Genomic DNA, 23514 nt, shown 5'->3' with positions numbered 1-23514 from the left:
AGGAAAGAGAATACCTGAAAGGGAACCTGGATTAATAGCATCAAGTTTCCTTTACAATGAGTTAAGAATTTGTCCAAAACCTGCCAACTATTGTAGAACAGTGTAAAGGCAGCCAGGCAGTAACAGCCACCAGCAGGGTTCAGCATGGAGATGAGTCAGTCACGTTTTTGACCAGTACTGTGCATAAATATCAAACATGTCTAGTCATTATCAGTCGTAACTTCAGGGCTATGCAGAATGTGCACAGGATTCTCCAAGCTACTCTTCAGCCCTACAGTCAACATCTTCATGATGGGTTGTCTTTTATGTTGATAATGCACAGGCAAATGGCATCTCACTTGTGAACATCTTCATCTAGGAAGCAGAAAGTGATCAAATGGAAGGCCTCCAGTTTCTTCTGACATGAGCATGATTGAGAGTGCTTGGAATCAGCTGAAATGAGTAGTGTAATGTCACATAAACCTCCTCACACCACAGATGACAAAAGAACGACTTGCACTGAAGAGAAAGACAAGCTCAAACAACAACATATTGGCCACTTTGTTGATGGCTTGCCAAGGACGGTCCGAGTGTGTTACGACACGCGAGGTAGAGCAACACAGTATTGAATGTAAGCCAGTACATGTTCACAGATATGAAGGTGGTGAAAAACTTTGTTTGAGTAGTTAATGTATAAGAGTACAGATTATTTATCAAACATAGAATGTGCTGAACAATGAACAACCCTGTAAAAATGGAGCAAAGGCTTAGCTTTCAGACAAAGTCCTTTAACAGATCTATCACATAGACTACACAACAATCACTATTGCCTCCTGACACTGTCACCTAACGTTTGACAATGAGTGTGGTATTGAGAGAGAAACAGTTGAATGTGTATGTTTATTCTTCCAGAGATGAGCACTTTCTGATTGGTAAACTTTTGTTCACTGCTCAGCACGTCTGTTTCATGAGTAGGGATATACATAGTGAGTTGCATACAAAACACCTCTTTTATTTCATGAACGGTCCAAGATATTGAAGGTTTTTGGCAAATGACAGTATGCAGAGGGGCACATAATTTTGTAGTATGGTTAACCCTCTTAACTTTTGGATCAGCCAAAGACACTGAAGCAATTATGTTTTTTTCTCTCTCTCTCTAAAGGAGCATTACGGTTTTAAGCAGCAATAGAAACCTCTTGAAAATACAAGTCCAATGATATAAGTCTTGTTAATGTTCACATTGAAACTTTTCACTGAAGTACCTGAGGGGCGGGCAAAATATGGAAAGCAAGGCTGTTGGAATCAGCTATTATAGTGTGAAATTTATTTCCTCTAGGCTCTTCTTTTTACGGCATAGACAAAGGGTAAGCTATGATTTTTGTAAATGTAGCTATATGCTAACTGTAGAGGCTTAGGAAAAACTTTCAAATGTGTCTATTTTCCCAGGTTCAAGTGAACAGCTTTTGCGGAAACAGCTGCATTTTCACCATGTATTTAAGGCTGCTCCTGGCTACTTACTTGTCACCACTCAACTAAGACAGAGATGAAAATGGCCCCTTTCCACAGACAAAAGGAACTACCATCTTAAATTCTATATTTGTGAAACGATTATCTAGCTCGTCTTTGACTGGAAATGCTGGAATGCTTCTAAAAGGGAAATCACAAGTTGTTAGACAACTGTGACTACAGGTAATAATCAAAATTGTAATGAAATGGCAGAACAATCAATGCACAAACCATTTTACTCATAATGATCCCATAACCACGCATCATCTACAAACTAAATACTTCTTTTAATAAAACACAGCTTTACATGTCACTTAAGCTTGTGCTCAGACCGTTTCCCAAAGGCTGATAAACATATTTGGAAATGCCATTTGAGAGTTATATAAACCTTCTATCAGTGTATGGTAAGACAGCATATGCTGTGGTGATTCATTGACACATACTGTCTCCATAGGTGGGGCTTCGTGGCAGATTGCATTCTCAAATGCTTCTGACATCTGCAATCAGAACAGACAAACCTCTACTTCCATGCTGGTCTGGCAGCATTTCCTTTACATTCACCATACACAAATAATACTTCTAAATTCTCATTGATATACATGTCTGTGCATATAGAATGCTGAAGCAGAAATAAGCTGCCAACAGACAAGGCGTTACCTGTTAGATCTCAGTGCATATATGTGAACAGTGAAAATTCTCAATATGATGAAACAGCCTGGCCTGAGGGTCTCTCTTGGCAATGTGTACACTCCAATAGCTGATTTTAGCTGCATTTCAATTTTAGCACATTTTGCAAAAAGTTTAATTGCCAACATTAACATGCATTAGTCACAGCAGTCATCTTTTCAAGAGTTTTCAAATGCCATATGACACAGTTCTGCACTATTTTTCAGAGCTGCTGCTAATGCTCACCTTGAACTCCAGTTCCATTCCTGTAATATTTTCACCTGGCTCAGTCTGCATGAGCTTCTGGATATGTGTGTGCAGATTACGAGCTGGAACTTCCGTATTACCTACAATTACCGCTTCAAGTAGTGCATCATGAATGAAAATATATTGGTCCTCCGTCTGAAAAGATATAAGAAACAGGATTAGGAATCAGTGTTGTTGTTATTTTAATTACGTCAGTGTCAGTTTACATCCATATTTTATCTCTCTCTCTGTCTCCTTTCTTACATTCTAATTACAATGAGAAAAAACTGGTAGCTCTATTTTGCCAAAATACTTTATTAATCAATCACCATACAACACACTGGTGGAAATTTTAGTGCTTTTTTTTATAAAAGGGTGTGGCCTGTGTGTTCTTTTCCAGTTTCTGTGAAGAGTTTTCTGTGCAAGCAATGCACACTAAATTACGTTCAGAGTGAAACTAATTAACTTTTAAATTTATTAAAAACAAAGATTCCAAGACTTACCAAGCGGGAAAGCGCCGGTAGATAGGCACAATAAATAAAACACACAAACACACACACAGAATTTCTAGCTTCCGCAACCGACGGTTGCTTCTTCAGGAAAGAGGGAAGGAGAGGGAAAGACAAAAGAATGTGGGTTTTAAGGGAGAGGGTAAGGAGTCATTCCAATCCCAGGAGCGGAAAGACTTCCCTTAGGGGGAAAAAAGGACAGGTGTACACTCGCACACACACACATATCCATCCCCACATACACAGACACAAGCAGACATGTGCGGATGGATGTGTGTGTGTGTGCGTGAGTCTACACCTGCCCTTTTTTCCCCCTAAGGGAAGTCTTTCCGCTCCCGGGATTGGAATGACTCCTTACCCTCTCCCTTAAAACCCACATCCTTTCATCTTTCCCTCTCCTTCCCTCTTTCCTGAAGAAGCAACCGTCGGTTGCGGAAGCTAGAAATTCTGTGTGTGTGTTTGTGTGTTTTATTTATTGTGCCTATCTACCGGCGCTTTCCCGCTTGGTAAGTCTTGGAATCTTTGTTTTTAATATATTTTTCCCATGTGGAAGTTTCTTTCTATTTTATTTACATAACTTTTAAATTTAGTATACAACACAAAAACAGATGCTCTATAGTCGAAGTGGTCTTGTTTAGTTATGAATTTTGGCTGCCTTTCAATGCCACTTGCATTAATTACTACATCACTTCCTCAACTGTAACAATGGGTTTGACTGTTCTTTGTGATGAAATATTTGAAAACATACTGTGAGTCTTATTTTGTTATTGTCTATTTTGGTTCCCGTGTTTATTTGAGTCCCTTGTAGCTGACAGCATTTCAACTAACATCTACATGTTTGTGATTTTATATTTTGCTTTTATCTAAGGTATACCAAGTACTGTTTTTTTTCATAGCTTACTCAGATTGCTAAAGTGCCAAGAGTGATCTTTACCCTCTCAAATTATTAAGCTAGGAATAAAAAAACAGCAATAACTATATGTGGCTTGTAGTCCATGTGTTATTTCATCAAAATCTGTGGAAATTTAAAGAAGTCAAATAAGTTCACAGAAATTGTATTAATATGACAGTCCCCCAAAATATAAGGCCAGTGAGATAGTGCAACATCAAGTGTAGTATCTGCCTGATTTTATGATTTGACAGGCTTCTTTTGAGAAGCACTGTAAAAGTTAATTTTACTCAGGAACATTTGGCAGAAAGTAAATAATTTTAGAGTAAAGGAGACCATTCACTGTAGAGCTGAAGTGTTGACTTGTTCACACACACACACACACACACACACACACACACACACACACACACACCTGTGCACCTGTATTGTGTTGGCTGGGTGCACAACTCTGGGTTTGCAGTTTGATAGGTGGGCTGCGGTGGGAATGTTGAGGAGGGTGGGGGGAGTTGGGAGGCGGAGCCAGGAATCAGGAGGAGCAGTTGGGGACGGGTAGCTATCGGCTCAAAGGGAAGCAGCAGTTGTGCAAGATAGGAACACAGAAGGAGAGGTGGTTGGTACATGGACTAGGCATGCAACACACAGTCACCAGAGCCAATAAGGTGTGTCGCTTGATGGAGATGATGCAGATGTTCCCCATATCCTGGTGTGTTGCATGATGAAGATGATGTGGAGATTCCTCATATCCTCTAACCATCAGTTTCCACTTCCTCTATTTTGTCACCCCTTCCCAATCTAAGCCTCCACATCATCTTTGTGTGCCTCATCTTGCCGGCTCCAGTGTCCATGTATCACATGACAAATCCATGCACCTAACACTTCTTTCTCTTATATTGTGCTCTAGCTTATCACAGGATTTATTCCAAAAGCTAGCAGAGTTTTCATTATTTTTGTGTGTACATCAACGATTCAATGCTTCTACAGCTTGGTGAGTGATCTCTTTTATTTGTAAAGTATTTACATAGAAGATAATCAGCTGGTAGTGTCAACTTCCTTAGCTTGTGAACTAGAATCTCCATAGCAAATAAGTCACAAATGCAGGAACCAGTAAATACACGAGGAAAAATACTGTCAGGCAGAAAGAACTGGAAGAGTGGAAATAGCAGTATTCTTCTGCTGAGAAGAAATGGTGTGTGATCTCAGGGCACAAAAACAGCCTATTACATCAAAAGATATTTGAAAAAGTACATATTTTTCAATTAATTTGTAGCACATTGAATTAAAAGTAGTTACACTGTGAACATAACATAATATCAATAAGTCCTTGCATACTCACCTGAACCATGTAATTGCGTTGAGCCCTGAGACAAGTTACATGACCATATATGTCTAACATTTTTTCATGCTTCAGTCGCTCCAGCATTGAATCTATAACTATAAAACAACCAGTGCGCCCAACACCAGCACTGGAAACAAAAAGTTGGCATGCGTCATGTATCAAAATTCGTAATAAATGGTTTTAATTTGCATGTTTATAATGCACAGTTGGATAAGTTGACAAATACCTGCAATGAACTATCATTGGACCAGCCTCTGGGGGATTCATATTTCGGACACGGCGTAGGAACTGTAAGAAAGGTGCTGGGTGATCTGGGACACCATGATCAGGCCAAGCAGTAAACTGAAATTGTTTTACTTCTCTCCTCTCTTGGTGGCCACCCTGACAAACAAACAGTTTAATATTATACATTTGTTGCCATTTAGGAACAAAAGATCTTTATAAGAAATACAAAATGTGGAGAAGAACTTTCTGTTGCTGCGTACCTTATGGATCTGAAAGGTACGAATGCAATATGTTGCCAACTCCTGAACATCACTGATAGTAACAGTCATTGTGCCATATGTTTCTGTCCCTCGTGAAGGCCAGTACTGATCACACTTAATACGTGTGCGCTCTTCTAACTTCGTCATCATAACTATTGTTGCTGAACGTAATTCCCAGCACATTCGCCAGAAATCTCCAAATGTTTCTTGAAGGGGACCCTAAAATGTTAATTTGTGAGTAAGCAAGTAAAATGCTGTGCTATATTAACATTAAATATTTCAAAATTGAAAATTAATAGATCTCGGTACAGCCAATGTGTTCAAAGAGCTCAGAGAATCATGACAGTATGGCTTAGAAATTTACATGTTTGCATTATACTAGTTGTGTCATAATATCATACAGTGAAAAATAGTTTAAATTTGCATTTTGTCATTTACTTGTTTAAAAGGGTGAAACTACAAAGAAATCCTTCAAAGTGGACTATCTATTGTGAAGAAAGTAATGATAGATTTCAATATCTATAATATGTTCATGTCATTAGAGATGGAGCACTGGCTGAGTTGGAGAAATATTGGGAATGTACTGTCCCAGCATTCATATGACTTGATTAAAGGAAACTTCAGAATACTAAACCAGAATTGGCAGTTTGTAATTTGAGACTCAGTCAGTTTTTATTTGCTTGTCTGATGGAAGTCTCCTGAAAACAGATGCTGGAGAAAAATGTAGTTCTTTTTGCTTTACAATAAAAGTGTAAGCCAGGTGTAGATATGGTTTCTATCTTTTGTTTACTGAGTGAATGTTTTATGTTCTCCTGAACAAATTTATTTGCAACAGATATGTTGGAATTGTATCTAGATTCAGTTGTAAGAACTTCAAATTCTAAACTGCAAAGATTAGATGTACTTTATATGAGAGATAAATGTTGATCTTCACTGTACTATGTGTCTGAAATAGTATTTTTATTGTTACTTAAGTATCCATCCAATTGGGCACAAAGCATGAGGCACTGACACTCAGTTTTCTCTTGCATTTGCATTACATACGAAATTATTTACAATTAAATTTGTTTCACGTTCAGATATAAAGTCATTTGTAAACTTCTGAAAACTGTGCTATTTTCACTGTTGATTGTATAATAACGGTCTGTCAAATAAATAATTGTCATTTCATACAACTTACCTGGGTTGCTACATAAGCATTATGCTTTCTATAGCCATCACAATAATTTGCATTGATGTAATCACTCCCAGGAATGCCATCTAATGGTTGAAGGATGACACGTGAATGGTCATAAGCAATAACATTTGCATATCTGTTCTTTGGCTTATTAATTTCCATGTTGGAATGGTCCCATGTAAATGTCTGCCCTGGCTCTATAGACTGGAAAAAAATTCCATGTAAGTGAAGAAATTCTCGGTATCAGTAATGGAGATAAATATGCTGTGAGTGTGATTTCTTGTTTTTGTCTGTACAATGTTTCACAGCAATAAGACTAAAAACAACATTGCCCCAACCTGTAATAGCATTTTAATTTTCTAGTGCTTCTGTTATTGTTTGCACTTGTCACATAAGTTTACAAAATGCATGTTTAATCAGAATTACAGTACATGTCTTACTATTTTGCTAGCCAATGATACTAAAGTGCTGCTATCTGTTAAAGGCGCCTGATAATTTGACAATTTTCTGTCCACATCTCTATTACTATCTTTATGAGATTTCTAAAAGACTATGAATTTTGCTCAGTTTTTTGTAGACAAAGTTTGTAGATCTTACCTCATACTCTTGTGAGAATTTTAGGTTGTCATTAGCCTTCAGACGTTCAATGTGGTTTGCCAGCTCAGAGATTGGTATAGGAGGATGTGAAATCATACCAGGAGTCTGAAAGTTCTGGCGGCGCATTTCAACAGGATCAGTTGGTGCGTGGCTGGTGCCAATATCAGCTGCCATAAGAGGCCGTGTTACTGCTGCTTGGTCAGGAGCCTTACAAGGCTGCCTTCGCCTGCAAAAAGTGGAATTCTGAGCATGTACAACATTATGTATGAGACAACATGTGCAAAGTTTAAGTTTTCACACTATACTATAAAACGTGTATGTTTCTGTAAAATAAAGTACAAGTATTTCATGCTGCAAAAACTTAATTACATCATTTACAACAAGTATAAATGCCACAAATTTTGCACCTGTAGGTTTTATGTTAAAGGGAATGTATGGAAAAATTTCATCATTAATAATTTATTCAGACATGCTGAGTGCAGTAAGATAACAACATCAAAGTATCAAACAAATAATCTTAATTTCGCTTCTCTACATCGCTACCATCTTGCACATTGTTTCTTGCTTCACAGTTTTTTGGTTTTACTTCATATTATTGATTACAGGGAAGTGAAGTGCAGCCTTTATTAAATATCTAACAAAACAAAATTATTTTGATAGCTGTGGCCAAGTATATTGAATTGGATGCACTGTGCACAAGGTTGAGAGAACTATTAGTATATTAAATGTTAGTGATGATACCACAATTTTCGTATTGTTTTTTCAGCTACAATTAATCATAATTTAATAACTACTTTCTCACTACTACTGAGATGTCATACTAAACCTTAAATTACCTCTTGGACTTACTCACTTTTTAATAATAAACAGCAACATGAAACAGATGGACAGCATAAGAGCAGCAATAATAGGACCTATGACCCAGACCATGCCTGCTTCTTCAGTGTTGCTCTTCATTGATACATCTGAGTTGTCAGGAGGAATGTTGGGATCTGGTCGTAACGGTGGGTCCCCTGGAGGCACTTCACGCATATCCAATGATAAATATTCAGAGAATGGGCTTGATGTGTACAGGTGCTGCAAAAGGGTAACATTGTATAGTAATATCTATAATATAACATGACAACATGATAAATCATTAATTTGTGAAAAGTTGTAATTTGCATACCTTTTGAGGAGTGTCCACAATAGCTCTCACAAAAATGCGATAACGTTTACCTCGTTCTAATTTCCGATTAACAAAACCTTCATATGTTTCACCATTTCCGAGATGAAAAGTATATGGCATGCTACGAAGGGAGAATTTTCCAGCAATGTATGGCGCATTTTCTCTTTCGGGCTTTGTTCCTTTGTTAGATATAAGCTGAAACCAAAAGAAATACTATAATTACAATCATAGTTATTACCAAACTAACGAATTCTTAGTGCAATACTAACCCATTTGCTTGATAATATTTTACAAGATACTGGTAATGGAACATAATTATTTATAGCTCTCATCCAGTGTCTCAAACTTCCTTTACACATGATTCTTTGGTGCACATAACAAACAAATAGTATATCTTTATACAGATTTTTTGGAGAACAATGTATTATTAAATTTAAACTCTTGGAGTGTTCAGTAAATGCCCACATCCTTTTTCATTTCATGACAAGAGTTTAATACGGTACAAAATTATGTCAAACTAAATGAAAAGAAATGCCACAAAAATTTGAAGAAAATGGACTTTGGACATTGTGCAGAAAAAATGGTAATAGAGTCCTCATGTTACATGCACAGTGTTCTTACAGTTATTGCATCACTAGAACCAACAGTGTCATTTTCATAACTCAGGATTAGTGGTTTAAGGGCACTCAACTACAGATTATCAGCATCATTATTATAAGTAGAGACAAATATGAATACAGCATTTAAAACATTAAAAATGAGGTAAAATGCAACACTGCTTGAGTTTCCGTGTCAGCCAAAAGGAAGAATGACCAAAGAAAACCAGATAAGTGTGAGAAAGGAACTGAAGTGAATAGGAACCAAATTATGTATATACAGGGTGACACAGAATAATGGGAATGTTTCAAATGTGTAGTGGCAGCAATGGGCAGATGGCAACACTGTGGGTATGTGACAGTTAGTGAGTAAACAGTCCACCATTTCAGTAATCGTGAATAAGTGGAATGGACAACAGCAGGCGTTAGCCATAAAAATGTTTTATAAAAACAATGATAGTTTGGTAGTGGCGGAGAAGGAGTTTCGACTTTTTGTAATTTAGGTCATCATGATGCCATTCCGTTGAAGCACACGATAAAATGTTGGATTAATAACTTTGAAGAGACAGGATCTGCCCTCAAGAAGAAACCAACGGGATGACCAAGAAGTGTGCATTCTCCAACGAACATTGATGCTGAATGCAAGTCAGTCTTACGGAACCCACGGCATTCAATTCGTAAGCTAGTGAAGTGGTTGGAATGTCCTGGGAGAGTGTTCGCAGAATTCTTCATCTTGGTTTAAAATTTCATCTGTACAAACTACAGATGGTGCATCAATTGAAGGACAACAATTACTGGTTACGATTTGGATTCTGTCAACAAATTATAACAAAGATAAACATTGACGATGAATTTCTGAACAAGTTGTGGATGTCAGATGAGGCACATTTTCATGTCACAGGTTATGTGAGTAAACAGAACTACCGTTACTGGGCAAAACACAATTTCTCGTGATGTTCATGAGCACCCTTTACATGCTAGTAAAGTGACAGTATGGTGTGGTGTTCCATCACATAACTGTCAAAGCTGATCATTATGTGGAGATGTTACTAACTTTTGTTACTCCTGCATTGACCAACTTTCCAAATGTTCAAGAAGCCTGGTTTCAACAGGATGAAGCAACATCACACACTGCACGGCATATAACAGCAACCATGTGATCTCACAATTCAGTAACACTCCCTGGCCCCATAGATCACCAGATTTATCCATTTGTGATTTTTTCTTGTGGGTCTACCTCAAGAGCAAAGTCTACAGGACTTGTCCAAGAACCCTGGATGAATTAAATCAGAGAATTCGGGATGCAATTCACAGTATCCCAGCTGAGATGTTGGACCGGTCAATGAGGAATCCCAACAACAGATTTAACAAATGTATTTGTACAGGAGGATGCCATCCGAAGGTCATAAATTTAAAAAAAATTAGTTGTAAGGTTTCAATTACTATGAATGCAATTTCTTTCCTTCATCACTTCTATTTTTATTGGATAGTGGAAATGTTCCCATTTTTCTGTGTCACCCTGTACATAGTTCGTGAGTTCAAAATATATGACACAAATGGCTGTATCTTTTGACGGCATTGACTTACAATCTTAAATTTTTTACAATGCCAAGGACCATAAACCTTAGTATTAGATATAAATTTCAACATGATATATCAACTTGTTCGTGAGAATAAAGGTATTAATGGACAGAAAGATCAACAACAAAGTCATCTTATAAGGATTCCATATTTACTGATTGAGGTACAGAACCATAAAAAGTACCAAGTACTTTGGCACCACACAGTCACATTAATATTCAAGAAACTGAATGGTCTTAAGTATTAACACTTACTAAAATATGATAATGTATAGTCCACAGTGAAACTAAGACCTCAGTGCCATAAAATTTGAAAGTGACTGTCTCAGATGGTTGAAACCTGTCCAAATATGTGAGTAATATTATATTAATTGATGGTTTTTGAGCTAAAGAAGATTTTTTTCCCAAATGTGGCAGTCATAACAGTCTCCAATATATACAGGGTTGGACTCTTTTCTCAACAATATCTTGGACAGTTATGTGAACATACAAATTTTGTTATTTAATCATCATTTGTTTATGTAAAAAATTATCCACATCAGAATTCTATACATGCTGACATTCCCTCCCATTGTAGCATTGCATTTTACACAAACAACTGTCTGAAAATTCTTGTTATGACATTTAAACATATGACCAAAGTTTCAGTTGGTTCAATGGAAACATTATTCTCCAGTATTTAATGTTCACTGTTTCAGATCTGATGAGATGTCATTATGCAAATATACCCTTTTTTATTAGAATTAACAATAAAATCTCCTGAATTCATTCACTTTGCATTACAGGAAGCTATCAAAAGAAAATCTGTATGCATGATCATGGATTTAACGGAGGTATAACAAGGCAAAACATGCACACATAATCAGAGTTGGTCTAGATAATTAAAAAATTTGCTGCATCATAAACTGGTCTTTAGAGCCATTTACCAAGTGCTAAATTTTTAATAATTACAAAAAGTATAAGACAGAGTCATGTGGTACTACAAGCTAGAAGACCCCTAGTGGTAGGGTCCACAGGAGAAAACTCCATTTACAGACTTGTTTCTAATGAATTACATGCAAATTTTGACTACATTTGTTTCTGCATCTTTCTTTCATTATTCAGTTGTTTAATTATTATCACTATCTTGGAGCAGTTACACTTACATCTTCAGTAAGGAACTGATCAGGATTCTTGTTTTGATTTGCTTTGTCTTCAGGTACCACAATCAAATAATAATGGCTAATTGGCCCATATTCTTCTGAAGCTTGAGGTAGAATTACTTGTATTTCTTGGCCGTTGACAACTCCATAAAAATCTGGTTTCACCATGGGTTGGGGTGCTGGAACAGCAGAAAATATTCAATAACTGTGGGGTACATATGCAAACCATCATCAATATACCTTTTTAGTTAGTAGGTAGTCCATTAATAAAGCTGCTGTATTTTAAGTTGCCTGCCATGGATGACAGCAACTAATAACTGTGCAAGGCATTTCTTATAGATATTCTACGCATCTATAATCCAGTTGATGATATCCAGGTGTGTAATTTATCAGCATAAATATTACAAAAAATGTAAGTTATAATGAATTTGATATTTAACAGGCAATAATATCAATTACTGAGCAATGTCTTATCTCTCATTCACATTATTACACTTAAAGGTATATTATAGTCACAAATTTGAACAATGTGCCATTAACTTAATAATACATTAAGTTTCAGACAGTCACAATTAAAAGCCACTCATACATAAGCTTCCAGTCACAGCCTTTGTCTGGAAAAAAAGAAACACACACCATTCATTCACACAGGCAAGCACTGCTCATGCAAACTTGACCGTCAAGTCTGGCAGATTGGGACAGAATGCATTGTGCATGAGTTGTGCTTGCTTATTTGAACAAATGGTGTGCATTTGTCTTTTCCTGACAAAGGATGTGGGCAAAAGCTTGTGTGTAAGAGTCTTTTAACTGTGCCTGTCTACCACTTAATGTGTCACCTCTACAGTAAGTAGCAATCTATCTTTTCTTACAATGTTGATATTCCTACCTGGAGTTTCCATTGTTTAATTACATAATAATCTTTCATATTATCATTGCACAGACATGAAGGGAACTTTTATATTTATTTACTTTTACTGAATAATTCACTTAAACTGTGGAGGCTTTTCCACTCCTTCCAAAACACACATATTACTGAAAATTCCAATAACATATGTTGCTATTACATGAATTAATGCAAGCCACCTTTAGTGCCTTGGCTGTTGCAATTCTCTGAACACATGTGATATATTAATACAAGTAAATCTCATCTTGTATTTCCACCTATAAATAAGTATCTATTGATTTATAAATCAAGTTTAAATTCTTGCATGTCTGAGTTGACAGTTTAATAATAATAATAAAACCTGCCCAACTGCCTAAAAGGTGGGACAAGAGTTTTAATCTCCAATGCCAGAGAGAACAGAAGAACATGAAGGGGAGAACAGAAGAATTATTCAGAGAAACCCTCTCAGTGTCTGCTTGGAGCAAGCAGCAAAAGATCAGCATCTGTTCGCGCATTTTATGCAGTTACAAACAAAGTGCTGGAACTAACCACTCCAGTTCTACTCTCCCAGCAAAACTGGACTTATAAACCTAATACAGACATAAATTGTGGCTGGAATATTATCAGTACCCCCGGTGGTAACCAATCCACTGGTACCCATCATATTACCACAACCACATTTATCAGATTCTTAGGAGTTTTGCCCACCACAAAAACAGAGGGAGTCAAACATTAGTTAGAAAAGACACTGAATGAACAAAAGATCCTGATATTGGGAATCCAAGAGCTCAGCAGAATGGATGGCAACACTACAGATTTTGATAACTACAACCATTCAATAGCAAAATAAATGGCAAAATATGCAAAGGAGCTCTGCTCGTTGGAAAAGCCTTTGCAATCAATAAGAGGATGCTCCAATCAGTAAAGGAACTAAAACCAATAAACAACAAACTGCTGATGAAGTGGTTTAAATGTTCTAATAAGTCTTAGCCTTATATCCTAATCAACTCACATTCACCAATAAACTGAGATAAGAGAGATAAAAAGGAGTCAATAAGTACTGGGATGAACTAGAGAAGGCCATGAGTAAAATCCCCAAAGGAAATGCACAAAGCAAGAAAGAAATTAAAATAACAGAACAGCCCCACACAATGCTTAAAAATGCACAGAAAAGTAAGATTCGCTTGTTTTATCAGGATATTAGAGGTTTGTGTAATAAGCTAGAAGAACTGTGTGTCTGTTTGGAAAAGAGCTATGGAAGGACAAGACATCCTGTGCCTATCTGAGCACCACAGAAGGTTTTAATAAACTTCCAGTATCTGCTTGGACATTGCTCTATAATACTTTCACAGTTAAGAATATGAATGGTTACTCAAACCTGATTTAGGAATCAGGTTTTAAATTGTAGGACATTTCCAGGGGCAGATGTGGAGGTTAGTTAACCTGTAGGTTAAAACTGAAGAAACTGCAAGAAGGTGGGAATTTAAGGACATGGGATCTGGATAAGCTGAAAGAACCAGAGGTTGTATAGAGTTTTAGGGAGAGCATAACAGAACAATTGACAGGAATGGGGGAAAGAAACACAGTAGAAGAAGAATGGGTAGCTCTGAGGGATGAAGTAGTGAAGGCAGCAGAGGATAAAGTAGGTAAAAAGACGAGGGCTGCTAGAAATCCATGGGTAACAGAAGAAATATTGAATTTAATTGATGAAAGGAGAAAATATAAAAATGCAGTATATGAAGCAGGCAAAAAGGAATACAAACGTCTCAAAAATGAGATCGACAACAGGAAGTGCAAAATGGCTAAGCAGGGATGGCTAGAGGACAAATGTAAGGATGTAGAAGCTTATCTCACTAGGGGTAAGATAGATACTGCCTACAGGAAAATTAAAGAGACCTTTGGAGAGAAGAGAACCACGAGTATGAATATCAAGAGCTCAGATGGCAACCCAGTTCTAAGCAAAGAAAGGAAGGCAGAAAGGTGGAAGGAGTATATAGAAGGTTTGTACAAGGGCGACGTACTTGAGGACAATATTATGGAAATGGAAGAGGATGTAGATGAAGACGAAATGGGAGATACGATACTGCGTGAAGAGTTTGACAGAGCACTGAAACACCTGAGTCGAAACAAGGCCCCCGGAGTAGACAACATTCCATTGGAACTACTGACGGCCTTTGGAGAGCCAGTCATGACAAAACTCTTCCATCTGGTGAGCAAGATGTATGAGACAGGCGAAATACCCTCAGACTTCAAGAAGAATATAATAATTCCAATCCCAAAGAAAGCAGGTGTTGACAGATGTGAAAATTACCAAACTATCAGTTTAATAAGTCACAGCTGCAAAATACTAACGCAAATTCTTTACAGACGAATGGAAAAACTGGTAGATGCGGAACTCGGGGAAGATCAGTTTGGATTCCGTAGAAACACTGGAACACGCAAGGCAAAACTGACCTTATGACTTATCTTAGAAGAAAGATTAAGAAAAGGCAAACATACATTTCTAGCATTTGTAGACTTGGAGAAAGCTTTTGACAATGTTGACTGGAATACTCTCTTTCAAATTCTACAGGTGGCAGGGGTAAAATACAGGGAGCGAAAGGCCATTTACAATTTGTACAGAAACCAGATAGCAGTCATAAGAGTCGAGGGGCATGAAAGGGAAGCAGTGGTTGGGAAAGGAGTGAGACAGGATTGTAGCCACTCCCCAATGTTATTCAATCTGTATATTGAGCAAGCAGTAAAGGAAACAAAAGATAAATTCGGAGTAGGTATTAAAGTCCATGGAGAAGAAACAAAAACTTTGAGGTTCGCCGATGACATTCTAATTCTGTCAGAGACAGCAAAGGACTTGGAAGAGCAGCTGAACGGAATGGATAGTGTCTTGAAAGGAGGGTATAAGATGAACATCAACAAAAGCAAAACGAGGATAATGGAATGTAGTCAAATTAAATCGGGTGATGCTGAGGGAATTCGATTAGGAAATGAGACACTTAAAGTAGTAAAAGAGTTTTGCTATTTAGGAAATAAAATAACTGATGATGGTCGATGTAGAGAGGATATAAAATGTAGACTGGCAATGGCAAGGAAATCGTTTCTAAAGAAGAGAAATTTGTTAACATCGAATACAGATTTAAGTGTGAGGAAGTCTTTTCTGAAAGTATTTGTATGGAGTGTAGCCATGTATGGAAGTGAAACTTGGACGATAACTAGTTTGAACAAGAAGAGATTAGAAGCTTTCGAAATGTGGTGCTACAGAAGAATGCTGAAGATAAGGTGGATAGATCACGTAACTAATGAGGAGGTATTGAATAGGATTGGGGAGAAGAGAAGTTTGTGGCACAACTTGACTAGAAGAAGGGATCGGTTGGTAGGACATGTTTTGAGGCATCCAGGGATCACAAATTTAGCATTGGAGGGCAGCGTGGAAGGTAAAAATCGTAGAGGGAGACCAAGAGATGAATACACTAAACAGATTCAGAAGGATGTAGGTTGCAGTAGGTACTGGGAGACGAAGAAGCTTGCACAGGATAGAGTAGCATGGAGAGCTGCATCAAACCAGTCTCAGGACTGAAGACAACAACAACAACAACAACTCAAACACCTGTTTTATGAGATAGTCAAACGTTTTGAGGTAAACATGATTGACAGTAGTTAAGGATATTCCTAAAAGATTTGGAATAAAACTGTAAAAACTTCACTGTAAAATTTTTTGTTAATTGTATATTTAATGTCCAAATCCATTCTACTGTAAATGGTCAATGACAAATATACTTATAAGTAGATTTTGTAGTGATCAGTACATAGAAGTGTGTGTTTGTGAACTAGTACAGAAAAATAGTCCAGTTTTGTCACCGCATAGAGATCCCCATAAGCAAATTTTGATCTGTTTATGAGGAATTTGGGTTCTTCACTATGCTATCTGTCAGGAAGCAGCAAGCTGTTAATAGTCTGTGGTTATTTCAGTGTAGGTTTGCTAAAGGATTCTAATGGGAAAAATGATCTGAAAATGTTATTTAGATCCTACAATTTGATCTCAGTAATTAACTTATCAACACGGGTGGATAACAACAATAGGATCCTGATTGACAACGTTTTCTTTGATGAAGATCAAAGCGAGAAAGCAACTGTATATCCAGTAACAAATGCTCTTTCTCATCATGATAGACAGTTAGTTGGGACAAATAAGAGAGTGGCTTGGAGTATAGATACTCCTCAATGCAAATCAGTTAGAATAATTTATAACTCCTGAACAAATATTTTTAAGAATAGTTTATAAAAAATGCCCTGGGTTTAAATTTATAATGAACCAAATTCGGACATAATTAATTCATGATAAAATCATATCATTATCTGAAAATAGCTTTCTGCATAAGCTAATCAGAATGGACAGTAAACAGTCATGTAAAAAATCATGGGTCGCTAGAGGCATTAAAGTATCATGTGAAAGGAAAAGAGGAAAGTATCTGTTGGCAGAAACAAGTGAATGTCCTACAGTACATGCAGGGGCACTGACTTATAAAAAATATTGGGGGGCCCATACTGGGTGTACTGCCCCGGGAAATTTTCAAAATTTTAGATGAAAAATAGTGAGTTTTAGAGTTTTTTAAGCATTTTAGAGTAACATGATCAACATTAGAACCCCGAAAACTGGACTCTCGATAACTACACACTATGGGAAACTTGATAAGCCTGACACATTTTTGGCTTTGAAAAAAATAAACAAAACATAAACACACACAGATTTTCATAAAAAGCTAATTTAATTTACTGTAATAATAATGCTTATAGACTATTACAGAGCAGTGAATATATAGCTCTGAAAAGACTGAAATTATATTTAAATAAATCCTAAACTATCACTAAAAGAATAAAACATAAAATATTGCTGTCACACAATAATGGCACTTTGATTAATAAGTGAAACAGCTATATTTAAGCTTACTTTGAATAAGGCTCAGGGTTCATTCAATAAAAAAAATCTCAAAGTTAATGTTTAATACAGTTAATAAAGTTAATACAGTATACCTAATACTTCCAGTAAAAAGTATGTAAATAACTAGTTTTGATTGAGGCACCCTAAAAATATTGAAGTATTTGAAAATAACTAATACAGTATTATAATAATACAGTAACACAGTACTAAACTAGTACTAATACTTCAAAGCTGAAAATTTAACATTATATATGTATTTATTTCTCTATTTTATAAAGATTTTTAATATTGCTCTAAATGCCATTATTAGGGCTAAGAGTGCCTTTAGAAAGGCGCAAATGTCGACCAACTGACAGGATTATTGAATATGAAGTCACTGATGACTGATCAGATATCCAATTCATCCAAAACATCTCTGTGGGCATGACAAACAGCCAAGTTGTTCAGTCGCTTCTGTCCCATTGTTGATCGGATATATGACTTCAGACGTCTAAGGGTGCCAAATGACTGTTCTGCTGTTGCTGTCGTGATTGGAACTACTTGGAGAAGCTTAATGCACTTCACTACTTCACATAGCATTTCTCCAATTGCAGGCTCTTGTGTAATGTACTTTCTTATATTACACGTTTTTTAAGACCAGTTGTTTTTTATTAGTGATATCAGCTAACATATTCAAGTTTAAGTGCAATCTCTCAATGTCTAGGTCATTTTTGAAAAACTCAGTTGATTTTTCCAAATTTGTTTCATTTCTGTTTGCTAAAAGCAAGCACTCTTGTTCAACTTCAATGGCCTGTTTGAGTCCAGTTGAAGCAAACCATTCGGTAATGCAAGATTGCACTGTTTCACAAACTTCAATGTAAATAGCTTTGTAGTATTCCTTTGGGGTTTTGAAAGTGTGTGGTGAGCTGGCTTCATTGTTTTCATACTTCTTTGGTATACTTGGATTCTGAGGAAGTGAAGGATCATCAACTTATGAAGGTTTCTCTTTTCAACACAATTCCCAAAAGTGTTCAAAACTATCATGCCTTCCATTCAATATACAAATCAAGCCCACATATATTTTTTCCAGATCAGCAACACATAGATGAGGGCATTGAATTTTTTCATTGACATCCTCTACTGGGTTCATTGTATGGCAATACAGATGTAAAAAGAAATAAGTCTTGAATTGTAACACTGTATCAAGGTAGCATGCACATTTGTAACCTGCCTCTGTTTTGTCCTCTGCAGAAAATGTTTCAAAAAACTCTAGAAGTTCTTCAAAGTTTGTCAATATTCTCAAGATACTAGAAGCTCACGTAGTCCATCGAGTAAGGAAAAGGGGTTGTAGATCAGCTTGGTCGTTGGCACTCTCTGAAAAGTTCCATCCTTTTGTTGGATTCCCATATGGTGTTTATTAAGTCCTTGGCTAAGGTCATAATATCCTTCATAGACGTAAGATGATGGAGACTGTCTGCAACTACAAAGTCTAAACTGGGAGCAGTGTAGTGCACATAACATACTTTTGGTTTTATATCCAAAACTAACTTTTTTTAGCCCTTTGAACTTACCTCTCATATTTGAGGCACCATCATAGCACTGTTCTCTTAAGTTATCCATTGAGAAATCAAGATGAACAAAAACATCATTTAAAATACTAAACAGAGTTTTTGATTCAGGACTGGGGGTCTTGTATAAGCCGATAACGTCATCATTGATGATTAAGGAGTCATCAACAGTACGAATACAAAATGACACTTGTTCATGAATCGAAGAATCACTTGTTTTGTCAACCATAATAGAAAAAATGTTCAGTCTTCTTGACTCAACACAGACTTTCCTAGTAGATCAATGACCTTGTTTTGAATATCAGGGGACATCCACTTATACTCCAAATGCCCTAACCAATCTTTAAACTCAGGTATGTCATTCTTCCAGAGTTCCAACAATTGAAAAAAAAATTTGAGTTTACATCTTCATGCCCTCTAACTGCTAGTCCATGTCAGCATAAAAATTGCATGGTAGTAAAAATTGTCTCAAGAGCTAAACGGCCTTTCTTCATATCACTATCTAACTGTTCATTCAAGTGGGAGGCCACACTTCGGTTGGTGACAGAATTTAGTTTCAGAACACCTTCTTTATGCGTAAAGGTATTTTCAGGAAGGTGGAATTTTTTCAAAGCCTTTTTCCAGTTAGAAAACCCTACGGATGTAACTGCATCTTCTTTTTTTTAAGAAAATTATAATAGATTTTTAGCATCTGCCTCTTTGCAGGTTTTGCAAAAGACTTTTTTGGTAGATGCTTCATATTCTAGCAATATAAATTTGATCAACCAAGACTTCTGAAATGATCTTCCCTTACTGGATTGACCAGGTTTCAGCCGTGAACGGTTCTCACCTGAAGACGATGAAGCAATTGATGATACAATAATTGTTGAAGGCTGACTTGAAGTATCATCAACTGACAAACGCACATTTTTGGTAACAAATTTATCCATTGCAAACTTAATTCACAATACACTAAGAGACTAAAGTAAATGAATAAAATATAGTCATATCAATTAGTCCACTACATGCTAAAGTTGTAACACTAAACATGTCTGCAGCATGCACTGAACGAAACTATCCACACTGAATGATTGTGACACCAGTGTGGGCTTTATATAGCCGTGGCATCGTAATGTCTTGAAGCATCAAGGTGACACGAGGCGGAGTGTTCCAGATATTTCTGCTTGAGTCCTTTTGATGTCGTCACGACCACAGTGCTGGCCCGCCGGTGCCAGACTTCGTCCGAAGGTTCGTGCACTGGGACAAATTCTAAGTGTGCCCGCAGCACCATAACACTATCATGATTCACACCATTCATTTTCAGTTAACCTGCTTACTACCATAATAATTATTTGTTTTAACTCATTAGTGAATGTATTTTAAAAAGTAACTGTCATCAAACAAGGAAAATAAAAAATTCCAACATAATTTTGTGGTTTTACAAAGCATAATATATAATACCTCCCCATGAACCATGGACCTTGCCGTTGGTGGGGAGGCTTGCATGCCTCAGCAATACAGATGGCCGTACCGTAGGTGCAACCACAACGGAGGGGTATCTGTTGAGAGGCCAGACAAACGTGTGGTTCCTGAAGAGGGGCAGCAGCCTTTTCAGTAGTTGCAAGGGCAACAGTCTGGATTATTGACTGATCTGGCCTTGTAACAATAACCAAAACAGCCTTGCTGTGCTGGTACTGCGAACGGCTGAAAGCAAGGGGAAACTACGGCCGTAATTTTCCCCGGGGGCATGCAGCTTTACTGTATGATTAAATAATGATGGCGTCATCCTGGGTAAAACATTCCGGAGGTAAAATAGTCCCCCATTCGGATCTCTGGGCGGGGACTACTCAAGAGGATGTCGTTATCAGGAGAAAGAAAACTGGCGTTCTACGGATCGGAGCGTGGAATGTCAGATCCCTTAATCGTGCAGGTAGGTTAGAAAATTTAAAAATGGAAATGGATAGGTTAAAGTTAGATATAGTGGGGATTAGTGAAGTTCGGTGGCAGGAGGAACAAGACTTCTCGTCTGGTGACTACAGGGTTATAAACACAAAATCAAATAAGGGTAATGCAGGAGTAGGTTTAATAATGAATAGGAAAATAGGAATGCGGGTAAACTACTACAAATAGCATAGTGAACACATTATTGTGGCCAAGATAGATATGAAGCCCACACCTACTACAGTAGTATAAGTTTATATGCCAACTAGCTCTGCAGATGACGACGAAATTGAAGAAATGTATGATGAAATAAAAGAAATTATTCAGATAGTGAAGGGTGACGAAAATTTAATAGTCATGGGTGACTGGAATTTGGTAGTAGGATAAGGGAGAGAAGGAAACGTAGTAGGTGAATATGGAATGTGGGATAAGAGATGAAAGAGGAAGATGCCTGGTAGAATTTTGCACAGAGCATAACTTAATCATAGCTAACACTTGGTACAAGAATCATAAAAGAAGGCTATATACATGGAAGAAGCCTGGAGATACTGACAGGTTTCAGATAGATTATATAATGGTAAGACAGAGATTTAGGAACCAGGTTTTAAATTGTAAGACATTTCCAGGGGCAGATGTGGTCTCTGACCTGTAGATTAAAACTGAAAAAACTGCAAAAAGGTGGCAATTTAAGGAGATGGGACCTGGATAAACTGAAAGAACCAGAGGTTGTACAGAGTTTCAGGGAGAGCATAAGGGAACAATTGACAGGAATGGGGGAAAGAAATAGAGTAGAAGAAGAATGATTAGCTTTGAGGGATGAAGTAGTGAAGGCAGCAGAGGATAAAGTAGGTAAAAAGACGAGGGCTAGTAGAAATCCTTGGGTAACAGAAGAAATATTGAATTTAATTGATGAAAGGAGAAAATACAAAAATGCAGTAAGTGAAGCAGGCAAAAAGGAATACAAACGTCTCAAAAATGAGATCAACAGGAACTGCAAAATGGGTAAGCAGGGATGGCTAGAGGACAAATGTAAGGATGTAGAGGCTTACCTCACTATGGTAAGATAGATACTGCCTACAGGAAAATTAAAGAGACCTTTGGAGATAAGAGAACCACTTGTATGAACATCAACAGCTCAGATGGAAACCCAGTTCTAAGCAAGGAAGGGAATGCAGAAAGGTGGAAGGAGTATATAGAGGGGGTATACAAGGGCGCTGTACTTGAGGACAATATTATGGAAATGGAAGAGGATGTAGATGAAGATGAAATGGGAGATATGATACTGCATGAAGAGTTTGACAGAGCACTGAAAGACCTGATTCGAAACCAGGCCCCCGGAGTAGACAACATTCCATTGGAGCTACTGACGGTCTTGGGAGAGCCAGTCATGACAAAACTCTACTATCTGGTGAGCAAGATGTACAAAACAGGTGAAATACCCTCAGACTTCAAGAAGAATATAATAATTCCAATCCCAAAGAAAGCAGGTGTTGATAGATGTGAAAATTACCGAACTCAGTTTAATAAGTCACAGCTGCAAATTACTAACATGAATTCTTTACAGACAAATGGAAAAACTAGTAGAAGCCGACCTCGGGGAAGATCAGTTTGGATTCCATAGAAATGTTGGAACACATGAGGCAATACTGACCCTACGACTTATCTTAGAAGCTAGATTAAGGAAGGGCAAACCTATGTTTCTAGCATTTGTAGACTTAGGGAAAGCTTTTGACAATGTTGACTGGAATACTCTCTTTCAAATTCTGAAGGTGGCAGGGGTAAAATACAGGGAGAGAAAGGCTATTTACAATTTGTACAGAAACCAGATAGCAGTCATAAGAGTCGAGGGGCATGAAAGGGAGGCAGTGGTTGGGAAGGGAGTGAGACACGGTTGTAGTCTCTCCCCGATGTTCTTCAATCTGTATATTGAGCAAGCAGTGAAGGAAACAAGAGAAAAATTCGGAGTAGGTATTAAAGTCCATGGAGAAGAAATAAAAACTTTGAGGTTCGCCGATGACATCGTAATTCTGTCAGAGACAGCAACGGACTTGGAAGAGCAGATGAACGGAATGGATAGTGTCTTGAAAGGAGGGTATAAGATGTACATCAACAAAAGCAAAACGAGGATAATGGAATGTAGTCAAATTAAATCGAGTGATGCTGAGGGAATTCGATTAGGAAATGAGACACTTAAAGTAGTAAAAGAGTTTTGCTATTTAGGAAATAAAATAACTGATGATGGTCGAAGTAGAGAGGATATAAAATGTAGACTGGCAATGGCAAGGAAAGCGTTTCTGAAGAAGAGAAATTTCTTAACATCGAGTATAGATTTAAGTGTCAGGAAGTCGT

General features: G+C 37.2%; 1 protein-coding gene across 3 annotated transcripts in view; it reads right to left on the bottom strand.

The window, feature by feature from the left end:
* Positions 1 to 23514, bottom strand: part of LOC126355778 (tyrosine-protein phosphatase Lar) — a 1814905-nt gene that overhangs the window by 11549 nt on the left and 1779842 nt on the right. For all 3 annotated transcript variants that reach the window (XM_050006182.1, XM_050006183.1, XM_050006184.1), the window contains 9 exons: positions 11883 to 12058; positions 8562 to 8756; positions 8247 to 8470; positions 7394 to 7619; positions 6800 to 7000; positions 5620 to 5838; positions 5361 to 5515; positions 5132 to 5261; positions 2398 to 2553 (listed from right to left, as the gene is read on the bottom strand). In XM_050006182.1, coding sequence (XP_049862139.1) covers positions 2398 to 2553; positions 5132 to 5261; positions 5361 to 5515; positions 5620 to 5838; positions 6800 to 7000; positions 7394 to 7619; positions 8247 to 8470; positions 8562 to 8756; positions 11883 to 12058 — 1682 coding nt within the window. The remainder of the gene's footprint in view (positions 1 to 2397; positions 2554 to 5131; positions 5262 to 5360; positions 5516 to 5619; positions 5839 to 6799; positions 7001 to 7393; positions 7620 to 8246; positions 8471 to 8561; positions 8757 to 11882; positions 12059 to 23514) is intronic.

The sequence above is a fragment of the Schistocerca gregaria genome, chromosome 3, assembly GCF_023897955.1.
Source record: "Schistocerca gregaria isolate iqSchGreg1 chromosome 3, iqSchGreg1.2, whole genome shotgun sequence".
NCBI lineage: Eukaryota > Metazoa > Arthropoda > Insecta > Orthoptera > Acrididae > Schistocerca > Schistocerca gregaria.
This window is presented reverse-complemented; position numbering and strand designations above follow the sequence as displayed.